The 18872-nt window shown below is 43.7% G+C and overlaps 1 protein-coding gene across 1 annotated transcript in view; it reads left to right on the forward strand.

Annotated features, from left to right (window-relative positions):
* Nucleotides 1-18197, forward strand: part of LOC121569657 (lysophosphatidylserine lipase ABHD12-like) — a 61228-nt gene extending 43031 nt beyond the window's left edge. The window contains exons 4-13 of the mRNA XM_041880798.1: nt 8322-8441; nt 8713-8743; nt 8906-8951; nt 9071-9200; nt 9460-9497; nt 11887-11966; nt 12081-12163; nt 16369-16447; nt 17129-17256; nt 17471-18197. Of these exons, the coding sequence (XP_041736732.1) occupies nt 8322-8441; nt 8713-8743; nt 8906-8951; nt 9071-9200; nt 9460-9497; nt 11887-11966; nt 12081-12163; nt 16369-16447; nt 17129-17256; nt 17471-17504 (769 nt within the window). The 3' untranslated portion in view covers nt 17505-18197. The remainder of the gene's footprint in view (nt 1-8321; nt 8442-8712; nt 8744-8905; nt 8952-9070; nt 9201-9459; nt 9498-11886; nt 11967-12080; nt 12164-16368; nt 16448-17128; nt 17257-17470) is intronic.
* Nucleotides 18198-18872: the final 675 nt, after the last annotated feature.

Below are 18872 nucleotides of genomic sequence, written 5' to 3' on the forward strand. Positions count from 1 at the left end.
TCGGATGTAAGCGTTTCCATCAGTATGTCTATGGACGACAAGTAATTGTGGAATCCAACCACAAGCCCCTCGAGTCAATCATGAGGAAACCGCTAGCCGCAGCCCCGCCAAGGCTACAGAGAATGATCCTTCAACTACAAAAATAAGACTTCACAATCACTCACTGTATGTACTGTTTTTCCAAGGTAAGCTCTGCACACTTTTGCAAAGTGATTCCATTTTCCACATTTAGTACAGCCTTTAGCTGGGCAATTTCCCTGTTCGCCATGCACTTTGTATCCACAATATCCACATGTTTTGGGGCGTTTAGAGTCTGTGTCACTGACTGTAACCCTTGAAAGTCACTGAGCTCTTCAATACGGGCCATTCTACTGCCATTGTTTGTCTATGGAGATTGCATGGCTGTGTGCTCGGTTTTATACACCTTTCAGCAACGGTGTGGCTGAAATAGCCGAATCCACTAATTTGAAGGGGTGTCCACATACTTTTGTATATATAGTGTATGTGCTTGTCCTCTCCTTTGTTGATTTAGGGGGCATCTTATAGAAAAATAAATAAATACAAATTTAAGTCAGTAATAACCATTTGTTAGCTTCTGAACAAACTGAGTAAAAACTCACAGACGACTAGAAAAAGCTCAAACCAAGTTTATTCAACCCACTGGGTCATACAGCTGCAAAGACAACATACAAGTCACACAAGCACATCTTTATACCTCACAACTAGGCAGAGTTATTTAGCAAATAAGTGTTACATTGTGTTAAGTGTTACAACTTAACCATGATCATATATGTAATTTGTGTGTCTTAAAGGTAAGTAAAAATGTATGACCTAATACATTTTGTCATTACTACCACATTCTGTCCTTACCATCACAGTTCATTATGTGGTGGTAATGACGTGTGGTGGGAATGACATTTTTACACTATTTGGTCATAAATAGCAGGGATTCTAGCAACTCCAATTGAACAGCTAGCATACAATGTATCCTAAATACACATAATTAAAACATAGCTTCTCAAATCTAACATAATTTGATGAAATTGTAGCCTATTTGGTAATGTCGTACAAAAATAATATGATCTTCTTAAGTCATATTTACCTTAATTTTTCTATCATTTCCTGGCATCAAAATGTGAATTTCCCTCCATGACATCATGTGCTCCACTGTCACTATTCATATCCATGGTAACCAAGTACACAAACTTTAGAAAAAAAGTTATTATCAAATCAAATCAAATTGTATTTGCCACATGCGCCGAATACAACAGGTGTAGACATTACAGTGAAATGCTTACTTACAAGCCCTTAACCAACAATGCATTTTTTTAAAGATTTTTTTTTTTTTAAGTGTTAAGTAAAAAAGATAAAAGCAAATAACTAAAGAGCAGCAGTAAAATAAAATAGCAGTAGGGAGGCTATATACAGGGGGGTACCGGTGCAGCGTTAATGTGCGGGGGCACCGGCTAGTCGAGGTAATTTAGGTAATATGTACATGTGGGTAGAGTTAAAGTGACTATGCATGAATAATAAACAGAGTAGCAGCAGCGTAAAAGAGGGGTGGGGGGGGGGGGGGGCAATGCAAATAGTCTGGGTAGCAATGATTAGCTGTTCAGGAGTCTTATGGCTTGGGGGTAGAAGCTGTTGAGAAGCCTTTTGGACCTAGACTTGGCGCTCCGGTATCGCATGCCTTGCGGTAGCAGAGAGAACAGTCTATGACTAGGGTGGCTGGATTCTTAGACAATTTTGAGGGCCTTCCTCTGACACTGCCTGGTATAGAGGTCCTGGATGGCAGGAAGCTTGGCCCCAGTGATGTACTGGGCCATACGCACTACCCTCTGTAGTGCCTTGCGGTTGGAGGCCGAGCAGTTGCCATACCAGGCAGTGATGCAACCAGTCAGGATGCTCTCGATGGTGCAGCTGTAGAACTTTTTGAGGATCTGAGGACCCATGCCAAATCATTTCAGTCTCCTGAGGGGGAATAGGCTTTGTCGTGCCCTCTTCATGACTGTCTTGGTGTGTTTGGACCATGCTAGTTTGTTGGTGATGTGGACACCAAGGAACTTGAAGCTCTTAACCTGTTCCACTACAGCCCCGTCGATGAGAATGGGGGCGTGCTCAGTCCTCTTTTTTTTCCTGTAGTCCACAATCATCTCCTTTGTCTTGATCACGTTGAGGGAGAGGTTGTTATCCTGGCACCACACAGCCAGGTCTCGGACCTCCTCCCTATAGGCTGTCTCATCGTTGTCGGTGATCAGGCCTACCACTGTTGTGTCATCAGCTAACTTAATGATGGTGTTGGAGTCGTGCCTGGCCATGCAGTCATGGGTGAACAGGGAGTACAGGAGGGGACGGAGCACGCACCCCTGAGGGGCCCCCGTGTTGAGGATCAGCGTGGCAGATGTGTTGTTATCTACCCTTACCACCTGGGGGCGGCCCGTCAGGAAGTCCAGGATCCAGTTGCAGAGGGAGGTGTTTAGTCCCAGGATCCTTAGCTTAGTGATGAGCTTTGAGGGCACTATGGTGTTGAACGCTGAGTTGTAGTCAATGAACAGCATTCTCACGTAGGTGTTCCTCTTGTCCTGGTGTGAAAGGGCAGTGTGAAGTGCAATAGAGATTGCATCATCTGTCGATCTGTTGGGGCGGTATGCAAATTGTAGTGGGTCTAGGGTTTCTGCGATAATGGTGTTGATGGTGAGCCATGACCAGCCTTTCAAAGCACTTCATGGCTACAGACATGAGTGCTACGGGTCGGTAGTCATTTAGGCAGGTTATCTTAGTGTCCGTGGGCACAGGGACTATGGTGGTCTGCTTGAAACATGTTGGTATTACAGACTCAGTCAGGGACATGTTGAAAATGTCAGTGAAGACACTTGCCAGTTGGTCAGCGCATGCTCGGAGTACATGTCCTGGTAATCCGTCTGGCCCTGCGGCCTTGTGAATGTTGACCTGCTTAAAAGTCTTACTCACATCGGCTACGGAGAGCGTGATCACATAGCCATCTGGAACAGCTGGTGCTCTCATGCATGCTTCAGTGTTGCTTGCCTCGAAGCGAGCATAGAAGTGATTTAGCTCGTCTGGTAGGCTTGTGTCACTGGGCAGCTTGCGGCTGTGCTTCCTTTTGTAGTCTGTAATAGTTTTCAAGCCCTGCCACATCCGACGAGTGTCAGAGCCGGTGTAGTACGATTAAATCTTAGTCCGGTATTGACTCTTTGCCTGTTTGATGGTTTGCCTGTTTGATTGTTCGTCGGAGGGCATTATCATGTAATTTGTTTGTCGTGGGGGTAATGACACAATACTTAGAGACAGACTGTATTTTGTGTAAAAAATTAATAAAATAGGGCCTCCCAAGTGGCGCAGCGGTCTAAGGCACTGCATCGCAGTGCTAGAGGCGTCACTACAGACACGGGTTCGATCCCAGGCTGTGTCACAACCGGCCGTGATCGGAAGTCCCATAGCGCGGCGCACAATTGGCCCAGCGTTGGGAGGGTTTGGCCGGGGGGCTTTACTTGGCTCATCGTGTTCTAGCGACTTCTTGTGGCGGGCCAGGCGCCTGCAGGCGGACCTCAGTCGTCAGTTGAACGGTGTTTCCTTCGACACATTGGTGCGGCTGGCTTGCAGGTTAAGCGGGCGGCTGTTAAGAAGCGTGGTTTGGCGGGTCATGTTTCGGAGGACCTTCGCCTCCCGAGCCCGTTGGGGAGTTGCAGCGATGAGACAAAATCGAAAAAGGGGGTAAATACCAAAAATATATAAATAATAATAAAGTAAAATGGCTTATGCACATCTAATATGTATATAGTTTCCATTTATTTGACTCTTTTTTTTTAACATTAAATATTGCATTAAATATTTTCTCATTATCAAGACTTTTGTAAGTGTAATACATAGCAGAATGTCAAAAGTCTGGGTGTGAGACAGGACAAAAACTGTGCAAAACAGTGAGATCCAGACATGAAATGCTTTAGAAAATAAAATAAACATATTGAAAGCTGAAAAAAAGTTTAAGGTTATTTTAGTCTCTACTTAATGGATGTGAAATAAAACAAACTAAATTAACATTTCATCTTAAAAATCTAATCCCGAGACACAAAAAGGACCATATTTGCAAAATCACCTATATATAAACTCAGCATAAAAAGAAACACCCCTTTTTCAGGACCCTGTCTTTCAATGATAATTTGTAGAAATCCAAATAACTTCACAGATCTTCATTGTAAAGGGTTTAAACACTGTTTCCCACGCTTGTTCAATGAACCATAAACAATTAATGAACATGCACCTGTGGAACGGTCGTTAAGACACTAACAGCTTACAGACAGTAGGCAATTAAGGTCACAGTTATGAAAACTTAGGACACTAAAGAGGCCTTTCTACTGACTCTGAAAAACACCAAAAGAAAGATGCCCAGGGTCCCTGCTCATCTGCGTGAACGTGCCTTAGGCATGCTGCAAGGAGGCATGAGGACTGCAGATGTGGCCAGGGCAATAAATTGCAACGTCTGTACTGTGAGACGCCTAAGACAGCGCTACAGGGAGACAGGACGGACAGCTGATCGTTCTCGCAGTGGCAGACCACATGTAATAACACCTGCACAGGATCGGTACAGGATGGCAACAACAACTGCCCAAGTTACACCAGGAACGCACATTCCCTCCATCAATGCTCAGACTTTCCGCAATAGGCTGAGAGAGGCTGGACTGAGGGATTGTAGGCCTGTTGTAAAGCAGGTCCTCACCAGACATCGCCGGCAACAACATCGCCTATGGGCACAAACCCACCGTCGCTGGACCAGACAGGACTGGCAAAAAGTGCTCTTCACTGACGAGTCGCGGTTTTGTCTCACCAGGGGTGATGGTCGGATTGACGTTTATCGCCGAAGGTACCCTTCCTGCAGGCTCATCCTGACATGACCCTCCAGCATGACAATGCCACCAGCCATACTGCTCGTTACACCGAGGCCTGTACTCCGGAGCGGGATCGATTTGGAGGTGGAGGGTCCGTCATGGTCTGGGGCGGTGTGTCACAGCATCATCGGACTGAGCTTGTTGTCATTGCAGGCAATCTCAATGCTGTGCGTTACAGGGAAGACATCCTCCTCCCTCATGTGGTACCCTTCCTGCAGGCTCATCCTGACATGACCCTCCAGCATGACAATGCCACCAGCCATACTGCTCGTTCTGTTACACCGAGGCCTGTACTCCGGAGCGGGATAGATTTGGAGGTGGAGGGTCCGTCATGGTCTGTGGCGGTGTGTCACAGAATCATCGGACTGAGCTTGTTGTCATTGCAGGCAATCTCAATGCTGTGCGTTACAGGGAAGACATTCTCCTCCCTCATGTGGTACCCTTCCTGCAGGCTCATCCTGACATGACCCTCCAGCATGACAATGCCACCAGCCATACTGCTTGTTCTGTGCGTGATTTCCTGCAAGACAGGAATGTCAGTGTTCTGCCATGGCTAGCGAAGAGCCCGGATCTCAATCCCATTGAGCACGTCTGGGACTTGTTGGATCGGAGGGTGAGGGCTAGGGCCATTCCCCCCAGAAATGTCAGGGAACTTGCAGGTGCCTTGGTGGAAGAGTGGGGTAACATCTCACAGCAAGAACTGGCTAATCTGGTGCAGTCCATGAGGAGGAGATGCACTGTAGTACTTAATGCAGCTGGTGGCCACACCAGATACTGACTGTTACTTTTGACCCCCCCTTTGTTCAGGGACACATTATTCAATTTCTGTTAGTCACATGTCTGTGGAACTTGTTCAGTTTATATCTCAGTTGTTGAATCTTGGTATGTTCATACAAATATTTACTCATGTTAAGTTTGCTGAAAATAAACGCAGTTGACAGTGAGAGGACGTTTCTTTTTTTGCTGAGTTTAAATAGTGTAGTTGAAGTACGAAAAAGGGAAAATAAATAGATATTGTTTGTATTTACAATAGTGTTTGTGCTTCACTGGTTGCCCTTCTGGCAACAGGTCACACATCTTGCTGCTGTGATGGCACACTGTGGAATTTCCCTTAATAAATTAAGATATGGGAGTTTATCCAAATTAGGTTTTTTAAATCTTTTTTTTTTGTGGGTCTGTGTAATCTGAGGGAAATATGTGTCTCTAATATGGTCATACATTTGGCAGGAGGTTAGGAAGTTCAGCTCAGTTTGCACCTCATTTTGTGGTCAGTGGGCACATAGCCTGTCTTCTCTTGAGAGCCAGTCTGCCTACGGCGGACTCTCAATAGCAAAGCTATTCTCACTGAGTCTGTACCTAGTCAAAGCTCCTTAAGTTTGGGTCAGTCACAGTGGTCAGGTATTCTGCCGCTGTGTAGTCTCTGTTTAGGGCCAAATAGCGTTCCGGTTTGCTTTGTTTTTTGGTTAGTTTTTTCCAATGTGTCAAGTAATTATATTTTTGTTTTCTCATGATTTGGTTGGGACTAATTTCTCTCTCTCTCTCTCTCTCTCTCTCTCTCTCTCTCTCTCTCTCTCTCTCTGTGTGTGTCATTCAATTCAAAGGGCTTTATTGGCATGGGAAACATATGTTTACCTTGCCAAAGCAATTTAAATAGATAATAAACAAAAGTGAATGAAACAATACAAAATAAACAGTAAACATTACACTCACAAAAGTTTCAAAGGAATAGGAATAGTTCACTCTATCTCTCTCGTCTCTCACTCCCTCTCTCCTGCCCATTAGGCCTCTAGCTGTCTCTCATAGGAGTGTGATAAACCTCTCGTCTCTCACTCCCTCTCTCCTGCCCATTAGGCCTCTAGCTGTCTCTCATAGGAGTGTGATAAACCTCTCGTCTCTCACTCCCTCTCTCCTGCCCATTAGGCCTCTAGCTGTCTCTCATAGGAGTGTGATAAACCTCTCGTCTCTCACTCCCTCTCTCCTGCCCATTAGGCCTCTAGCTGTCTCTCATAGGAGTGTGATAAACCTCTCGTCTCTCACTCCCTCTCTCCTGCCCATTAGGCCTCTAGCTGTCTCTCATAGGAGTGTGATAAACCTCTCGTCTCTCACTCCCTCTCTCCTGCCCATTAGGCCTCTAGCTGTCTCTCATAGGAGTGTGATAAACCTCTCGTCTCTCACTCCCTCTCTCCTGCCCATTAGGCCTCTAGCTGTCTCTCATAGGAGTGTGATAAATCTCTCGTCTCTCACTCCCTCTTTCCTGCCCATTAGGCCTCTAGCTGTCTCTCATAGGAGTGTGATAAACCTCTCGTCTCTCACTCCCTCTCTCCTGCCCATTAGCCCTCTGGCTGTCTCTCATAGGAGTGTGATAAACCTCTCGTCTCTCACTCCCTCTCTCCTGCCCATTAGGCCTCTAGCTGTCTCTCATAGGAGTGTGATAAACCTCTCGGCTCAAAAGCACTGACGCACAGCACACTACCTCCTGGGGAGAAGGCGCAGTGTGTGTGTGTGTGTTTGTATCCATGGGTGTGTGTGAGAATGAGACTGTGACACTGTACCACAGGGGGTAGGACACAGAGGTCCCTGTGGATGTTTACCGGCCCTGGGGGTTGGGGGGGGCTTGAGGCTAACTGGGGGACTTTGACCATGGGAAGGGCATGTTGTGCCCAGAAGAGTTTAGCAGTGTGGGTTGTGGTAGATAGAAAGTAAAGGCTGAGGTGATGATATGTAAATTGACATGTCTCTGTTCAGAGCTATTCACTTAGAACATGTGGGTTGTGTGTTCCGTTATGTAAAACATGTAGCTTACTCCCATCTGATTGTTCTTACAGTACACTCTGTGTTCCTGGTTACACTCAAATACAAATGAGGTAGAAGCGTCCTCTGTAGGTCAATTGGTAGAGCATGGAGCTTGTAACGCCAGGGTAGTGGGTTCGATCCCCGGGACCAACCATACTTAAAAATGTATGCACACATGACTGTAAGTCGCTTTGGATAAAAGCGTCTGCTAAATGGCATATTATTATTATTAAGCATATATCAAACCAGTTTGGCTTGTGTGTCACAGGGGTTAAAGTTCTCCGTCACTGCGACTGATTTCTGTCATATGTATTTTTTTATTTTTTCAATTGAATAGGAATGGAATTGGTCAAACCTGCAGTTTAATACAAAATTATCTCCTTTCCTTAAAGCATGATGATCATTATTATTATTATTTATTTATTTATTTTTACATGAAAGGCGACGTTAACTTGGCCCCGCAGACAATCGATCTGAGTTATGGGATTTTTTGTTGTTGTTTATTTTACCCCTGTGTCAATCTGTCCCACCCCACACCTCTTAGTCTATAGTTGGCCTCTATGGTATACATTGATTGCTTATACCTTTCTCTTATTTTTTGTCACTGCTCCTGTTCCCCCCCAGGCACACAGTCCCATCCCAGATGTGGAAGGAGGCTCAGGGGAAGGACAGAGAGTGGTATGACAGTACCTTAAAATCCCCCTATCCAGTCATGCTGTACCTTCACGGCAACGCGGGTACAAGGTGATCACACATTTGATTTAAAAAGCACTTTTAATTTGACTATCTCAAAGTGCTACTCTAGCCTAGTACCCCTGGCCTACACCCTGCCTCTGGACTGTGACCTTAACTCACATGACGACCATCCACCTTCAATTTTCGTTGTTGAAGCAGACTCACAACCTTTGAACTTGTACATAGAAACGATGCGCTCTTCAAAATGGTTGTGATATGTGTGTGAGGAATGCTTTACCTTTCACCTGGTTGATAAACTTGTCCATCCTGTCTGTTTCAGAGGAGGGGACCATAGAGTTCAACTGTACAAGGTGAGAGGATTTCATTGCAGACACACTTGCAATTGCTTCGCTTTTATCCCACCCATACTCTCTATGTTGAGTACTGACCAACAAATAGAATTCAATGTATTGTTTGTGAATTGACCTGCTTTCAGTCTGATAACTGGAGTTGAGTTTGTTTCCCCTCCCCAGGTCCTTAGTGCATTAGGCTACCATGTAGTCACATTTGATTATAGAGGTAAGAGGGGATCTATTTCTGTCTGCAATGACAATATCACAATACCCCTTTAAAAATATAATCTGACCTGAGAACTTAATTTAGGGGCTTTATCTTTCATACTTCTTTTGTTGTTCCAGGTTGGGGTGATTCAGACGGGAGCCCCTCTGAGAGAGACATGACGTCAGATGCCCTGTTCCTCTACCAGTGGGTGATGGAGAGGGTGGGGAGCAAACCCCTCAACGTCTGGGGCCACTCGCTGGGAACAGGGTAGGAACACTCTACAGACAGACATCCGTCTCTCCATGACATTCATCTCAACATTTCACAAATTACATTTGTGTAAAATAATGAAAATGCATGTATGATTATGAACCAAGAATGGGATGAAAGTACTGTACTTTTGGCCATGTAGTGTATATTGCATTGATGCAGAAATTAACTTATATGTTGGGTGAATTTGTTTGTACCAGTAGATCAGTCAATTTACAGTAACTACTTTTAATTAATATTTTTTCTATTTTTCCAGGGTGGCCACTAACCTAGTCAGACGTCTGTGTAACATAGGTAAGCATCTGCTCATTAAGGCTATGACTACACACCTACTATGCTAAATATAGCCTTGATTTATGTAGCCTTTAGTGAGTGCAGGTGCTGGGTGTATCACCCAAAAAAAGGTTTTAGATAAACAACAGTTCACAGGTAGCATTCTTAGAATTATTGTGGTGTTATATACCTGTACCATTCTTAGAGTAATTAAAAAGTGGGCTAACTTACTTTCTTGTGTTGGGGATTTAGAGAGCCTGGTTTGGAGTCCAGGGAGGGATTATGAAAAGTTTGACCAAATATTTTGACACTCCATTTATGTAAAGTTAAGTTTGAGGGCCACATATGCTTAGGTTCGCCATGGACTTTTACAAGCTTTCCTCACCCAATGTCCAGTACAGATTGAACATAATAAGCATATCCTAATACAATATTATGCTTCTTCCCATTTTCAAGTATATTCGATCACTAGTCAGATCCTAGCAAGTGAGAGAAACATTAACTCAGACTTTGTGTTGTATACTACTGGAGGCGCTAACTCATTGGCTGTTGGACTCAACACACCACAGACACAAGGCTCCTCTTCCAGTGGTACAGTGGGGAGAACAAGTATTTGATACACTGCCGATTTTGCAGGTTTTCCTACTTACAAAGCATGTAGAGGGCTGTAATTTTTATCATAGGTACACTTCAACTGTGAGAGACGGAATCTAAAACAAAAATCCAGAAAATCACATTGTATGATTTTTAAGTAGTTCATTTGCATTTTATTGCATGACATAAGTATTTGATACATCAGAAAAGCAGAACTTAATATTTGGTACAGAAACCTTTGTTTGCAATTACAGAGATCATATGTTTCCTGTAGGTCTTGACCAGGTTTGCACACACTGCAGCAGAGATTTTGGCCCACTCCTCCATACAGACCTTCTCCAGATCCTTCAGGTTTCAGGGCTGTCGCTGGGCAATACGGACTTTCAGCTCCCTCCAAAGATTTTCTATTGGTTTCAGGTCTGGAGACTGGCTAGGCCACTCCAGGACCTTGAGATGCTTCTTACGGAGCCACTCCTTAGTTGCCCTGGCTGTGTGTTTCGGGTTGTTGTCATGCTGGAAGACCCATCCACGACCCATCTTCAATGCTCGTAATGCGGGAAGGAGGTTGTTGGCCAAGATCTCGCGATACATGGCCCCATCCATCCTCCCCTCAATACGGTGCAGTCGTCCTGTCCCCTTTGCAGAAAAGCATCCCCAAAGAATGATGTTTCCACCTCCATGCTTCACGGTTGGGATGGTGTTCTTGGGGTTGTACTCATCCTTCTTTTTCCTCCAAACACGGCGAGTGGAGTTTAGACCAAAAAGCTATATTTTTGTCTCGTCAGACCACATGACCGTCTCCCATTCCTCCTCTGGATCATCCAGATGGTAATTGGCAAACTTCAGACGGGCCTGGACATGCACTGGCTTGAGCAGGGGGACCTTGCGTGCGCTGCAGGATTTTAATCCATGACGGCGTAGTGTGTTACTAATGGTTTTCTTTGAGACTGTGGTCCCAGCTCTCCTCAGGTCATTAACCAGGTCCTGCCGTGTAGTTCTGGGCTGATCCCTCACCTTCCTCATGATCATTGATGCCCCACGAGGTGAGATCTTGCATGGAGCCCCAGACCGAGGGTGATTGACCGTCATCTTGAACTTCTTCCATTTTCTAATAATTGCGCCAACAGTTGATGCCTTCTCACCAAGCTGCTTGCCTATTGTCCTGTAGCCCATCCCAGCCTTGTGCAGGTCTACAATTTTATCCCTGATGTCCTTACACAGCTCTCTGGTCTTGGCCATTGTGGAGAGGTTGGAGTCTGTTTGATTGAGTGTGTGGACAGGTGTCTTTTATACAGGTAACGAATTCAAACAGGTGCAGTTAATACAGGTAATGAGTGGAGAACAGGAGGGCTTCTTAAAGAAAAACGAACAGGTCTGTGTGAGCCGGAATTCTTACTGGTTGGTAGGTGATCAAATACTTATGTCATGAAATAAAATGCAAAAATTAATTAGTTAAAAATCATACAATGTGATTTTCTGGATTTTTGTTTTAGATTCCGTCTCTCACAGTTGAAGTGTACCTATGATAAAAATTACAGCCCTCTACATGCTTTGTAAGTAGGAAAGCCTGCAAAATCGGCAGTGTATCAAATACTTGTTCTCCCCACTGTAGCTCAAGTGTCTACAACTTGAATTTTTCACACCCCTCTGACTGGGTTACAGGGTCACAGAAAGTGTCTCCCCGGTAGAATTGTGACCGCTTTATTCAAGGAAGTGAATGTCTGAATTATGTGAATTCAAGGCAATTTATTTATACATCTTAGATAAGTATGGTTATATTTCATGAAGGTTGGTTTTGTGACATTCTATTCTCCAGGGACGCCACCAAACTCCTTAGTCTTGGAATCTCCATTCACCAACATCCGAGAGGAGGCCAAGAGCCATCCCTTCTCTATGGCAAACATTTCCTCTTAATCCCTTGACTACATGTTGAATCTTATTTCATTTTATTTTATGTGAAGTTTATTTCTTTATTTTCTTAACTACCATCTGTGTCATTACATCTTGTAGGTCTACCGCTACTTTCCAGGCTTTGAATGGTTCTTTATAGATACCATATCAGCAAATGGCATTCGATTTGCCAGTGACGAAAAGTAGGTTGAACTTGATTCTTTCCAGACCATTTAGTTTAACGTTAGATTCAAAGCAGTGTTATGTCACTTGTTCCTGCTCATATGTTTCAAAATAGAGTATTCACACACAGTGCTAGCTGTGCCACTAGAGATCCTGGTTCGAATCCAGGCTCTGTCGTAGCCGGCCGCGACTGGGAGACCCATGGGGCTGCGCGCAATTGGCCCAGCGTCATCCAGGGTAGGGGAGGGAATGGCCGGCAGGGATGTAGCTCAGTTGATAGAGCATGGTGTTTGCAACGCCAGGGTTGTGGGTTCGATTCCCACAGGGGGTATGATTTTTTTTTAAATAATAATGTATGCACTGTAAGTCGCTCTGGATAAGAGCGTCTGCTAAATGACTAAAATGTAATGTAAATGTAATAAGACCTCCCTGACACACAAGTATTCATCAAGAACTCAAACCCTTGTATCAAATGTTATATCAACAGATAAACAGACCGTGTGTGTGAGTGTTTGCATGTTAAAGAGTAGAGGCATAGTCTGAACATGGCCGACCCAAGCTCTGTCCATGCCTTTTCTCCATGTCCTCTGGTATGTGCTGAGTGGGCTAACTCAGGGAAGGTCAGACTGTATTGTAGGTGGCCTACAGAGGACATTCATTCATCTCTGTCAAGACTTTCTTTGTGCAGTACTTTCTTGTGGAGTCACCAATTTCTATCAAGCACCAGTATAGTATAAGGACCTTAGGGCCATTAAAGGGATACTTCAGGATTTGGGCAATTATCTACTTCCCTAGAGTCAGATGAACTTGTGAATATCTTTTTTATGTCTGGTATCCATGAGTTCATCTGACTCTGGGGAAGTAGATAAAGGGCATCATTGCCAAAATCCGAAGTATCCCTTTAACATACAGTTGAAGTCGGAAGTTTACATACACTTAGGTTGGAGTCATTAAAACTCGTTTTTCAACCACTCCACACATTTCTTGTTAACAAACTATAGTTTTGGCAAGTCGGTTAGGACATCTACTTTGTGCATAACACAAGTAATTTTTCCAACAATTGTTTACAGACAGATTATTTCACTTATAATTCACTGTATCACAATTCCAGTGGGTCAGAAGTGTACATACACTAAGTTGACTGTGCCTTTAAACAGCTTGGAAAATTCCAGAAAATGATGTCATGGCTTTAGAAGCTTCTGATAGACTAATTGACATAATTTGAGTCAATTGGAGGTGTACCTGTGGATGTATTTCAAGGCCTACCTTCAAACTCAGTGCCTCTTTGCTTGACATCATGGGAAAATCAAAAGAAATCAGCCAAGACCTCAGAAAGAAAATTGTAGACCTCCACAAGTCTGGTTCATCCTTGGGAGCAATTTCCAAACGCCGGAAGGTACCACGTTCATCTGTACAAACAATAGTACGCAAGTATAAACACCACAGGACCTTGCAGCCGTCATACCACTCAGGAAGGAGACGCATTCTTTCTCCCAGAGATGAACGTACTTTGGTGCGAAAAGTGCAAATCAATCCCAGAAAACAGCAAAGATGCTGGAGGAAACAAAAGTATCTATATCCACAGTAAAACGAGTCCTACAGTGGGGAGAACAAGTATTTGATACACTGCCAATTTTGCAGGTTTTCCTACTTACAAAGCATGTAGAGGTCTGTAATTTTTATCATAGGTACACTTCAACTGTGAGAGACGGAATCTAAAACAAAAATCCAGAAAATCACATTGTATGATTTTTAAGTAATTAATTTGCATTTTATTGCATGACATATGTATTTGATCACCTACCAACCATTAAGAATTCCGGCTCTCACAGACCTGTTAGTTTTTCTTTAAGAAGCCCTCCTGTTCTCCACTCATTACCTGTATTAACTGCACCTGTTTGAACTCGTTACCTGTATAAAAGACACCTGTCCACACACTCAATCAAACAAGACTCCAACTTCTCCACAATGGCCAAGACCAGATAGCTGTGTAAGGACATCAGGGATAAAATTGTAGACCTGCACAAGGCTGGGATGGGCTACAGGACAATAGGCACGCAGCTTGGTGAGAAGGCAACAACTGTTGACGCAATTATTAGAAAATGGAAGAAGTTCAAGATGATGGTCAATCACCCTCGGTCTGGGGCTCCATGCAAGATCTCACCTCGTGGGGCATCAATGATCATGAGGAAGGTGAGGGATCAGCCCAGAACTACACGGCAGGACCTGGTCAATGACCTGAAGAGAGCTGGGACCACAGTCTCAAAGAAAACCATTAGTAACACACTACGCCGTCATGGATTAAAATCCTGCAGCGCACGCAAGGTCCTCCTGCTCAAGCCAGCGCATGTCCAGGCCCATCTGAAGTTTGCCAATGACCATCTGGATGATCCAGAGGAGGAATGGGAGAAGGTCATGTGGTCTGATGAGACAAAAATATAGCTTTTTGGTCTAAACTCCACTCGCTGTGTTTGGAGGAAGAAGAAGGATGAGTACAACCCCAAGAACACCATCCCAACCGTGAAGCATGGAGGTGGAAACATCATTCTTTGGGGATGCTTTTCTGCAAAGGGGACAGGACGACTGCACCGTACTGAGGGGAGGATGGATGGGGCCATGTATCGCGAGATCTTGGCCAACAACCTCCTTCCCTCAGTAAGAGCATTGAAGATGGGTCGTGGCTGGGTCTTCCAGCATGACAACGTCCCGAAACACACAGCCAGGGCAACTAAGAAGTGGCTCCGTAAGAAGCATCTCAAGGTCCTGGAGTGGCCTAGCCAGTCTCCAGACCTGAACCCAATAGAACATCTTTGGAGGGAGCTGAAAGTCCGTATTACCCAGCGACAGCCCCGAAACCTGAAGGATCTGGAGAAGGTCTGTATGGAGGAGTGGGCCAAAATCCCTGCTGCAGTGTGTGCAAACCTGGTCAAGACCTACAGGAAACATATGATCTCTGTAATTGCAAACAAAGGTTTCTGTACCAAATATTAAGTTCTGCTTTTCTGATGTATCAAATACTTATGTCATGCAATAAAATGCAAATTAATTACTTAAAAATCATACAATGTGATTTTCTGGATTTTTGTTTTAGATTCCGTCTCTCACAGTTGAAGTGTACCTATGATAAAAATTACAGACCTCTACATGCTTTGTAAGTAGGAAAACCTGCAAAATCGGCAGTGTATCAAATACTTGTTCTCCCCACTGTATATCGACATAACCTGAAAGGCCGATCAGCAAGGAAGAAGCCACTGCTCCAAAACCGCCATAAAAAAGCCAGACTACGGTTTGCAACTGCACATGGGGACAAAGATTGTACTTTTTGGAGAATTGTCCTCTGGTCTGATGAAACAAAAATAGAACTGTTTGGCCATAATGACCATCGTTATGTTTGGAGGAAAAAGGGGGTTGCTTGCAAGCCGAAGAACACCATCCCAACCATGAAGCATGGGGGTGGCAGCATCATGCTGTGGGGGTGCTTTGCTGCAGGAGGGACTGTTGCACTTCACAGAATAGATGGCATCATGAGGAAGGAAAATTATGTGGATATATTGAAGCAACATCTCAAGACATCAGTCAGGAAATTTAAGCTTGGTCGCAAATGGGTCTTCCAAATGGACAATTACCCCAAGCATAGTTCCAAAGTTGTGGCAAAATGGCTTAAGGACAACAAAGTCAAGTTATTGGAGTGGCCATCACAAAGCCCTGACCTCAATCCTATAGAATATGTGTGGGCAGAACTGAAAAAGCGTTGAGCGAGCAAGGAGGCCTACAAACCTGACTCAGTTACACCAGCTCTGTCAGGAGAAATGGGCCAAGATTCACCCAACTTATTGTGGGAAGCTTGTGGAAGGCTACCTGAAACATTTGACCCAAGTTAAACAATTTAAAGGCAATGCTACCAAATACTAATTGAGTTTATGTAAACTTCTGACCCACTGGGAATATGATGAAAGAAATAAAAGCTGAAATAAATCATTCTCTCTACTATTATTCTGACATTTCACATTCTTAAAATAAAGTGGTGATCCTAACTGACCTAAAACAGGGAATTTTTACTAGTATTAAATGTCAGGAATTGTGAAAAACTGAGTTTAAATATATTTGGCTAAGGTGTTTGTAAACTTCCGACTTCAACTATACTACCAACCATGCATGTTCAAACAGACTCCCCAAGATCTTCAGAGACTTGAATGTAACTGTAGCTTATTCTTCTCTCTTCAAGTGTGGACCACATATCCTGTCCATTGCTCATCCTTCATGCTGAGGATGACTCAGTCGTACCCTTTCATCTAGGGAAGAAGGTATCCATTTTGGTTTGGCCTTCATTTCTTTATGAGGATAAATTGACGTCATCCTCATCTCGACCCCACACAACCTTCGTCTGGTCCTCCTTTTGCGGAGGATACAGGAAGCTATTTGATCTACAAAAAAATGTAATAGTTGATTTAATACAGATAATTAATATCCTGTACAATTTACAATCAGCTGTAGTCTTGGCAACAACTCACGCTAGTTACTATTCAAATTCCTCTCACTTCAATTATCTAAAATTGATGGTCTTTTAGGATGCCTTTAAAACTCCCCAAATTTAAGATAAGAAATTAGAATTTTCTAAATGAATTCTGTGTATGCCAATGCCACGCCATTATTCATTTCAGCATAGTTAAGTGAGCGTTGTGGGAGCTGAGTCTCGGAGACAATTAAACTTGAATAATGACTTGGAAAACGCAGAGAAATTGAATTAATTCGATTTTTAATTACTATTGTTTTTATTTATTGGTAATCTTATTCAAATGGGAAACCTAAATGGCACTACTGCACCACTGCAGACCTCTGTGTAACGCTCTGCATCACAGAACACTCATAGTTAACAGCAGGGCCAGGTCTATATTTGCTATTCTTTTAAACTGGACTGAACACGAGGCTCCCATTACTCCATTGTTTGTGTTTGTCTAATTCCCTTTCCTTCCTCCTCCCCTCAGCTGTACAACATAGCTTCTCAGTCCAAGAGCCTGAGTGGACACAAGGTCCAGTTCATCCCCTTTCCTGTCTCACTGTCCTACAAGCACAAGTTAATCTATAGGAGTCCTGAGCTGCCACACATACTCAGGTACAGCAGCTAGACACAGATACACAGTAACAAGGAATGTCTCACTGTTGACACTGTTGAGTGTCTGTCTCACTGTGTCATGACCTTAGGCCAACTAAGCAGCAATTATTAAATGGAGGCAATTAGTTGTACAGTTGATGTCTACATTCTTGGCCGTCTTTGTACTGACATGAGGAGTCATGCTCAATGTAATTTTGTTTTGTTTTTCTTACAGTGACTTCCTTGGCACGATTCATCCCCATGCTTAACTGACGACCATTTCCTCTCAAATCACCCCCACTCACAGACACACATTGTCTAGCACACGTACTGAAACTCTTCCACTGTACGCTTTATGAAATAGTGTGTACATATATTATAAAACATTGAAACGCACATGCATGGACTGAAGAAGATGCAACCATTCCTTTATTTAGCATTCCTTTGACACCTAAAATACCTGCAAGACAAAAACGGAACACTGGCGAAGAGATGGGGATGGACAACTGGCTTGGCTTGGCTTGTTGTCAAGGTTACACAAACCAAGAGGATGGCTTGAGCACAAATAAGATGAAATATGCACTAATTTTAAGGAGCCAAGACGTCAAAAACCTAATGGAGTGAGAAGAACAGTGGATCGAGACGGGACAGTGTTTTTAATTGCATGATGTTTGGGGAATATACATTCACCAACTGGGGTAAGAAGGAGAAGGGTTGGTCTACTACAGGACCTGGAGATGTCTTCATTTTACAACTCATCTGCAGCATACAGAAAATGATCTGTCAATACCAGTCCAGTGGATCTTTTAACCTGTGTATTTTCCCAATTTTATTTTTGTTGTTACATTACAGACAGATCATGACTTAAATGTATCTGTTTTATTATTTTTGACTGATCTCAGATATATTTTGGATTTCTCATTGAGGACATACACTACCGGTCAAAAGTTTTAGAACGCCTACTCATACAAGGGTTTTTCTTTATTTTTTTTACTATTTTCTACATTGTAGAATAATAGTGAAGACATCAAACTATGAAATAACACCAATGGAATCATGTAGTAACCAAAAAAGTGTTAAACAAAGCTTTGCACACTCTTGGCATTCTCTCAACCAGCTTCACCTGGAATGCCTACATATGCTGAGCACTTGTTGGCTGCTTTTCCTTCACTCTGCGGTCCGACTCATCCCAAACCATCTCAATTGGGTTGAGGTCGGGGGATTGTGGCGGCCAGGTCATCTCCTTCTTGGTAAAATAGACCTTACACAGCCTGGAGGTGTGTTGGGTCATTGTCGTGTTGAAAAACGAATGATAGTCCCACTAAGCCTAAACCAGATGGGATGGCGTATCGCTGAAGAATGCTGTGGTAGCCATGCTGGTTAAGTGTGCCTTGAATTCGAAATAAATCACAGACAGTGTCATCAGCAGAGCACCCCCACACCATAACACCTCCTCCTCCATGCTTTACGGTGGGAAACACACATGCGGAGAACATCCGTTCCCCCACACCGCGTCTCACAAAGACACAGCGGTTGGAACCAAAAATCTCCAATTTGGACTCCAGACCAAAGGACAGATTTCCACCGGTCTAATGTCCATTGCTCGTGTTTCTTGGCCCAAGCAAGTCTCTTCTTAT

The sequence above is a fragment of the Coregonus clupeaformis genome, chromosome 1 (assembly GCF_020615455.1).
Source record: "Coregonus clupeaformis isolate EN_2021a chromosome 1, ASM2061545v1, whole genome shotgun sequence".
Classification (NCBI taxonomy): domain Eukaryota; kingdom Metazoa; phylum Chordata; class Actinopteri; order Salmoniformes; family Salmonidae; genus Coregonus; species Coregonus clupeaformis.